The following is a 7880-nucleotide window of genomic DNA, read 5'->3' as shown; positions in this document are numbered from 1 at the left end:
ACAGAACTTTTTTTTTAATCATTCGAAGACTCTAGAACTCTTCGAGGAGTAACCAGAACTGTGCATATTTTTTTCAAATTTTGAAAAAGTGATGCCAACTTCACAGAGATTTTTTGAATTCTCTTTTCATTTGGAGAAAATGATGTGTTGTGCCTTCCTTGTTTCAAAATCAGTATATCTACCTTTTTATTGATTTTGTGTTGTCAAACACATATTCTTTCTCACAGCTTTTCCAGTTTTGCTATTTTATCTTCTTCAATATTGAAGAAAAAACAATTAAATAAAATACTTTTTCTTGGAGTTGTTGTACCGGCGGATGCAACAAGTAAAAATTCAAGATTTAATCCATTTGAAGGTTTGAAACCCACGAGAAGGACACTTGTAGGACTCGCGGGGTAGCCAATAACACTTTCACTTTCTTATTACCAGAAGTCTTACATCTTTTAATGTGACAAATTAATTCTATAAGTCATTATTTTTAATTTAATTAAGTTTAAATAATTATTAATAGTTACAATCTTGACTTGTTTATATTTAAACAAAATATTTGACTGTATAGCAACAGACAACTGTTTTGTGTGTACATTTTTTCCATCGAAATCAATATTTTCTAGAAGTATACTTTGTACTTTTTTAGCATTGTTAGCATTCCTATCTTTCCGCTACTGTTTGAAAAATTTTGTTTTTTGTTATAGATTGCAGTATACGAGACTGACAGAAACATGACTGAATCAGATAATGGAAGGCTCGACGTAAAAGATCTAAGTAGTTCGAACAAAATATGTCTCCGTTGAGGTATTACTGCAGGTGCAGCGTTAGCACTGAGTATATTTTAAACTGTCTTTTAATTTACGTAATACTTATTTTGGCGCAGACATTTGATTCAAAAGAATGCAGCAATAAGGTCTCAATCACGGTAAATTACCACAGAACATTTTTATTTCTTTTACATTGAGTATATTTTAAACTGTCGTTTTTAATTTATGTAATACTTATTTTGACGCAGACGTTTGATTCAAAAGCTCCAAAGAATGTAGATGTAAAAGCTTTTAAATTATGTTAAAAACGCAAGAAGTGATTAAGAATTTACGTAAAAAAGAAAACAAATACTTAGAGGAACTTACTGTTAAGCAATACAACAAAATTCGAGTATTACAAAATGCTATTCAAGATATAAAAAGAAATATCCGCGTTTTTTGCCGAGTTTGTCCAAGAACTCGGAAAGATATTATATTAAATTTATTACCACTTTATTAACACTTTTATAATTAAAAACATTTATTAAACATTAATTTAATATTCATTTATTATTATACGAACGTTTTTATGTTTCAGAAGGCTCGACGCAAAAGATCAAAGTTCGAGCAAAAAAATATCCTCGTTAAGGGATTACCCGAGATGCGGCATTAGCACCTGCTGTAATCACAGGCGTTCTTGTTTTACAAAACATGAATTTTGCACTCAAAGGTGCAAACGCACTTTTGAATGCAAAAATAAAGGGTCAGCCACGGTAACTTACCACAAGAACGTATATAAAGTCTTTTTTAATTTATGTAATACTTATAAGTTACTTCTACTTATTGTGTTTAACAGATAAAATCTCGTTTGGCTCACAAACAGAATAGTCACCTATAAAAACATTAAAACAAGATCAATGTAAAATCATTCAATTGGAATTAGAAATACAGAAAAAAAGAAATAAAAAGTTAGAAGAATTGAATTTAAAATTACACAACAAAAATCAAATACTGCGTAATATAATACAAGATCTGAAAGAAAATATGAGTTTTTTACCGAGTTCATCCATGGCTCAATCAAATGGGTAAGTAGAAATGGTATATTAAATATTTATTTGTTATTTACTATTATACGTTTTTATGTTTCAGAAGGCTCAACATAGAGCAAAATTTAAATAAAAAGTCCCCCTTGAGGGATTACTGCAGCGTTAGCATCTGCAGTAACCACAGGTGTTCGTGTTATACGAAGCAAGAATTTTGCACTCAAAGGTGCAAATGCACTTTTGAGTGCAAAAATAAGGGCTCAGCCACGGTAAATTACCACAAGAACATATATAAAGTTTTTATTGATGTATGTAATATTTATAAGTTACTTCTACTTATTTAACAGATGGAATCTCGTTTGGCTCAAAAACAGAGTAGAGAGCCACCTGCAAACACATTAACGCAAAAACATCAGCAACTCACTCGAGAATTGGAAACGCAAATAAAACAAAATAAAGAACTAGAGGTATTAAAATTAAAATTAAAAAAATCAGAAGAATTAAATGTAAAATTATACAATAAAAATAAAATACTCCATAACATAATACAAGATTTAAAAGGAAATATGAGAGTTTCTTGCCGAGTTCGTCCACGAATAAGTAAATATATTTATAATAATAGCTGTTTAACGAACTATTATGAATTAGGGACGATCAGAGGATCCACGATTTCCTTTTTCGCAAATAACGAATATTCCTCATTTTATTATAAGAAAAAATGCGACAAAGCATAGAAATTGTTTCTGAGAAATATAACTCTCGAATGTTACAACCGGAGCGATAAGATTGTTAAGATAGAAACAAAAAAAAAGAAATTGTGCGTTGACAAAATCAAGAGCAATATTTGCTCAAATTACCCAAAGCATCGCTTTCGATATTCGATGGCAAATACAAGAACTGGCTATCGTTCAAGAATACATTTCGTAATATAATCTGATCGCAGGTAGAATTGTCGGACATAGATAAATTGCATTATTTGAAATTGACATTAACTGATGAAGTTGCCAATAAGATAAAGATTTTAACGGATGACGTAAGCTATGCGTAAGTGTTCGAATTACTCGAGCAATCGTTAAAAGTAATCCCGATACAAAATGATCCGTAAGACAAAGTCAGGATTTGAAAAAAAATACTTGAGTTTTATTTAAGTCCGTCGACGACGGAAGATAAAATTGAGTCAAGATGTCTAACAGGAATTAGCAAAACTATAAATTAAAATTTATAGACCTGGCTTTATCTGCCTAAATGACGTTTTGTCACGAACCGGAAGAGTGACTAACCTTAATAAATATAGAAAACAAATCCTAAGCAAACAAAAGATATAAAAAATCAGAATTGTAAATTTCCTTAAAATGAAAATTGATAGATCCCTAAAACGAAAAAATTATTAATCTCCTGGATACACGAACAACACGTTGTACACAAAAAATACAAATGGAATCAAGATTTGTACGTTACTAATGTCCAACAAAACACATAGGCCAGAAGAACTATATGAACACCTTTGAACAGCGCATCGCAACCGAGCCAGGGCGGCTACACGTTTAAATGAACGGTAAGTTTATTTATACTTTAGTAAGTTTACTTTTTTAATTAAATTTAAATAATATAGTTATTGAAAAATAATACAATCTTTATTGGGATATAATTGAGATCAACTTATAATTTAATTTAGAATACACGGTGCGGCAACCGTGTATACAAATAATAATATATTATATAATAATTCAATTTGTATTGTAGATCATCGAGATCACATTCCATCACAAAAATAATAACTACAAATAGACACGAGGTATCGACACGACTTCCGAAACGAGATTAAAATGTGTCTTCACACGTTCACTCAAATTGTACAAGGAAATTTGAGTATTGCACAGATAAACTGCATTATTTAAAATTGACATTAACGGACAAAGTCAATGGCCTAGTTTACACCGAGCACTTGATACGCGTACTAACTCGTAACGTTCTATTAAATTATCTTACTTTCGACGATGCATGTATACATGATACATATATTTAATTATCTCGATTTATATTGTACCAGCTTAGTATATTATTCTTTAAATTTATTGTTGAAATTAAGATAATTTAATAGAAAATTACTAGTTAGTACGTGTATCAAGTACTCGGTGTAAACTAGGCTAATAGGTTAAAAATTTTAACAGATGACGTAAGCTATGCGTAAAGGGCCTCGCACATGAAATGCATAACATAACATAAGCATAACATAAGACTGACGGACCAATGAAAATGTTATGTAAATCAATATGGCGACTTTATGCTGGATGCTCATTGGCCCATTGGTCTTATGTTGTGCTTGTGTTACGTTATGCATTTCATGTGCGAGGCCCTTGAGTGTTGGAATTACTCGAGCGATCGTTCGAAGTAACCCCGATACAAAATGATCCGTAAGGACAGACAAGTCAAGATTTGAAAAAAAATACTTCAGTTTTATTCAAGTCCGTCGACGACGAGAGATAAAATTGAGTCGAGACGTCTAACAGGAATTATCAAAATTATAAATTAAAATTTATGGACCTGGCTTTGTCTGCTTGAATGACGTCTCGAATGACGAACCGGAAAAGTGACTAACGTTAATAAATATAGAAAGTGAATCCTAAGCAAACGAAAGATATAAGAAATCAGAATTGTAAATCTCCTTAAAATGAGAATTGATAGATCCCTAAAGTGATTGGGCGATGCGACAATTCGTTCCTCTTAGAATTAAGTAAATACATATGATTGAGGTTTTGAAAGAAGACACACATGAGTGCTACAAACATTTTGTCTCTAGGTCTTTAGCTAAGATCTTTGCGGCAAGAAGTCTAGAATCTGAGAGAAGTGTCGAGAAGTTAGAGGCACCTAAAAAAGATAATAAATTCTTGAAGAAAAATGTTGAAAATTGAAAAAAGTAAAGTTTTACGATGCTCCTTCTTGCAACTTAGTATCTGTTGTGTCGTAATAAAATTATACTCCATTTTCCAAGCAATTCTAATTGTACATAAATCGACTCCTTAACAAATTTAATCGCTTTAGATATATTCATAATACATATAAATTATAATTATTAAATTTATCGTTTTAATGGTTAAATTTACCGGATTTAATTTGATAAATTTAATAATTGACGTGTCAGCATAAGAGTTAATATAACTTTATTCACCCATTTAGCCCTGCCGCCAAGTGTCGTTAATATATTTTTTCAGTATTCAAAGAACTACTCCTACTGCATCATCATCGTCCAGAGAAATACAATCATTGTTGTCGATATCATCAACAATCTTCGATCAAACTACATTATTTGTCATGTATCGTAAAGATTTGATTCAAAAAATTAATAAATTGCAATCTTGTTTACTCGCCATTGACAATTATAAACATACAAGTAAAAAAGTGCATAAAAAAATATCACACAATAAACGTCACTACGACTTTGACCATTTCACCGATTTGTTATTTAAATTAATAAATTTATCAAAAATGGCGAATGTAGTAACAAACAATCGTCATAACAGGCAAGTCACAGTGTGTAAAATTCAAGATGCTCCTTCTCGCAATTTAGTACCTGTTGTGTCGTAATAAAGTTACACTCCAATTTTTCGAGCAATTCTAATTGTACATAAATCGACTCCTTAACAAATTTAATCGCTGTATATATATGCATAATATACATATAAATTATAATTATTAAATTTATCGTTTTAGTTATTAAATTTACCGGATTTAATTTGATAAATTTAATAATTGAACGTGTCAGCATAAGAGTTAATATAACTTCACCTACTTATTCAGCCAAGTTCAGTATTCAAAGACCTACTGCATCATCATCACAGAAATATATTTATCATTGTTGTCGTTATCATCAATAACTTTTGATCAAGATACATTAATTGTCATGTATCGTAAAGATTTAATTTAAAAAATTAATAAATTGCAATCTTGTTTACTCGCCATTGACAATTATAAACGTACAAATACATAAAAAGAAAAACACAATACACATCATTACCGATTTGTTACTTTAATTAGTAAATTTATCAAAAGTATATATGCGATAGCGAACAATCGTCATAATACGCAAGTTACAGCGTAGTATTACAGACCAAATACAGCAGCAAGCTCATGTCATTCAGGAATCGATAATTGCATTCCATAATTGCATTCTTTCCATCATTGCCATCCAATGGGATGGCCTACTTTTCATCTTTTCCATCATTGTCATTATTGCCATCGTTGCCATCATTGTCATCCTATTTTCATCATTGCCATTATTATTACGCCATTGCCGCCACTGCCGACATTGCCACCATTTTTATTATTGCCATCATTGCCATTTTTTTGATAACATTTCCATCATTGCATTCATTCCATTATGCGATTCTATTTCCATATTGCCATTCCATTGCCATCATTAACATCGAGAACATTGTCATAATTGGCATCATTTCCACCATTGCCGTCATTGCCGTCAGGCTATACATATTGTCATTGTCATCATTTCCATTATTGCCATTCCATTAACATCATTGCATTCATTCCAATATTTCCATCCCATTGCCATCCCATTTCCATCATTTCCACAATTGCCATCGAGAAGAATTTGATTAAAATCCGTTACTTTACTGATTAACACTTTAATACCTTATATCGTATATTATTATATTATTCTTTATTAATTTTTTTTGTAAAGTTTGGATTAATCTTTACGTGATATTTCGTAAAAACTGTTGAAAGGTTGTATTAAAATCAGATCAATAATCTTCACGTTTGTAAGTTAGAGAATAAAAATAATACTCAAGTATCCATATATTTCATTGATTTTTATTACATTATTATTATTATTATTATTATTATTATTTATTGTGCCATATTAATCGCGTGTATTGTCATTTGTAAATCATGCGTATGCATATATATGCCATTGTAACATAATAAAAAAAGAGTGGGCGCTTTCTAGTCTCTCTACGTCCCTGCGCAGAAATCGTCCGAAATCCTCTTTCTGAATTTTACGGCCTAAACGTAGCACGGAAATCGTGATGGGTCGAGAGGGGAGTGAAGAGGAGGGTATCCATAGAGATAACATCGCCGCTTGCTCCATGTCTATCACCGCGATGCTTTCTCTCTCTAACTGAAGACCTAAACAATTAAAGGACAATCACGTTAAAAGAGAAAGAGAGAAAGAGAGAGAGAGAGAGAGTTGCGTCAAGATTTAAAAAAATTAAAAAAGCTAATTTTTTCAAAAGCATAATTTGAAGACATTTAAATAATAAAGAATTATGTAAAAATAAAAAGATGGTATATTTATTCATGGAAAGACATTTATTTCTTCTTCATCATATGATGCGATGTTAATTACAATTATTTTTTAAGTACTGCGTAAAATGAATGTTTCTTTATTAAAGAACCAAATTCTCTCTGTTACTATTAAACATCTTTTTTAAGTAAAAATATGAATGTGCAAAATATGGGCATAAACGTATTGATATGTATTAATATCAATGTTAATGTAAATAATTCAGACTATAATAAATAAAAAATTACGCGAAAGTAGACATAATTAATCATTTGTGCACATTCTCGACCCCTGTTCTGGATGCAACATACGCGATACGCGTCAGATTTTATTTGCAGCAAAATGGATGTTAGCACGGACAACAACCTACATCCATTTCTCGAGAGATGAATGTGGGTTGTTGTCCGTGCTAACATCCACACTGTTTTTAACGGCGGGTTGCAAAATGGATGTGACACGTAGTTCCCATTCTGATCAGAATAGATGTGCGTCACTAGTGTACGGGAGTTTCGAAGCGTTATAGGAAAAAGGCCGCCGTGGCCGCTCTCAGATTCCTCTCTGCCGAAAGTTGGAAATTAAAAAGAATGCAGATATTGCAGATACTTGTTATCGTTCGTTTGAATTTTCTTTTTCTTTCTTTCGTTGGTGCATTTCTCGCAATTCATTACAGATTTACGAACGCGCCACGTGCAACGTTCTCGTGAGACTAATTTTTTGGAAGCGTTGATTGGCTAGCACATCGTTACGACATATTTCTATGAGAGCCTAAAATTCCGCAAATCGTCTCGCGCGGACACAAGC

At 31.6% G+C, this 7880-nt stretch overlaps 1 protein-coding gene across 1 annotated transcript; it reads left to right on the top strand.

Moving 5' to 3' along the window:
- Positions 1 to 733: 733 nt before the first annotated feature.
- On the top strand, positions 734 to 2423 carry LOC120359679. The gene is made up of 5 exons (XM_039458043.1): positions 734 to 795; positions 1336 to 1822; positions 1887 to 2049; positions 2128 to 2364; positions 2403 to 2423. Exons 2-5 carry the CDS (start codon positions 1782 to 1784, stop codon positions 2421 to 2423), a joined length of 462 nt encoding a protein of 153 aa, XP_039313977.1. The 5' UTR covers positions 734 to 795; positions 1336 to 1781.
- Positions 2424 to 7880: the final 5457 nt, after the last annotated feature.

Source organism: Solenopsis invicta, chromosome 15 (genome assembly GCF_016802725.1).
Source record: "Solenopsis invicta isolate M01_SB chromosome 15, UNIL_Sinv_3.0, whole genome shotgun sequence".
NCBI classification, from domain to species: Eukaryota; Metazoa; Arthropoda; class Insecta; order Hymenoptera; family Formicidae; genus Solenopsis; species Solenopsis invicta.
The sequence above is the reverse complement of the archived record's forward strand: the minus strand, read 5'-3'. Positions and strand labels throughout refer to the sequence as shown.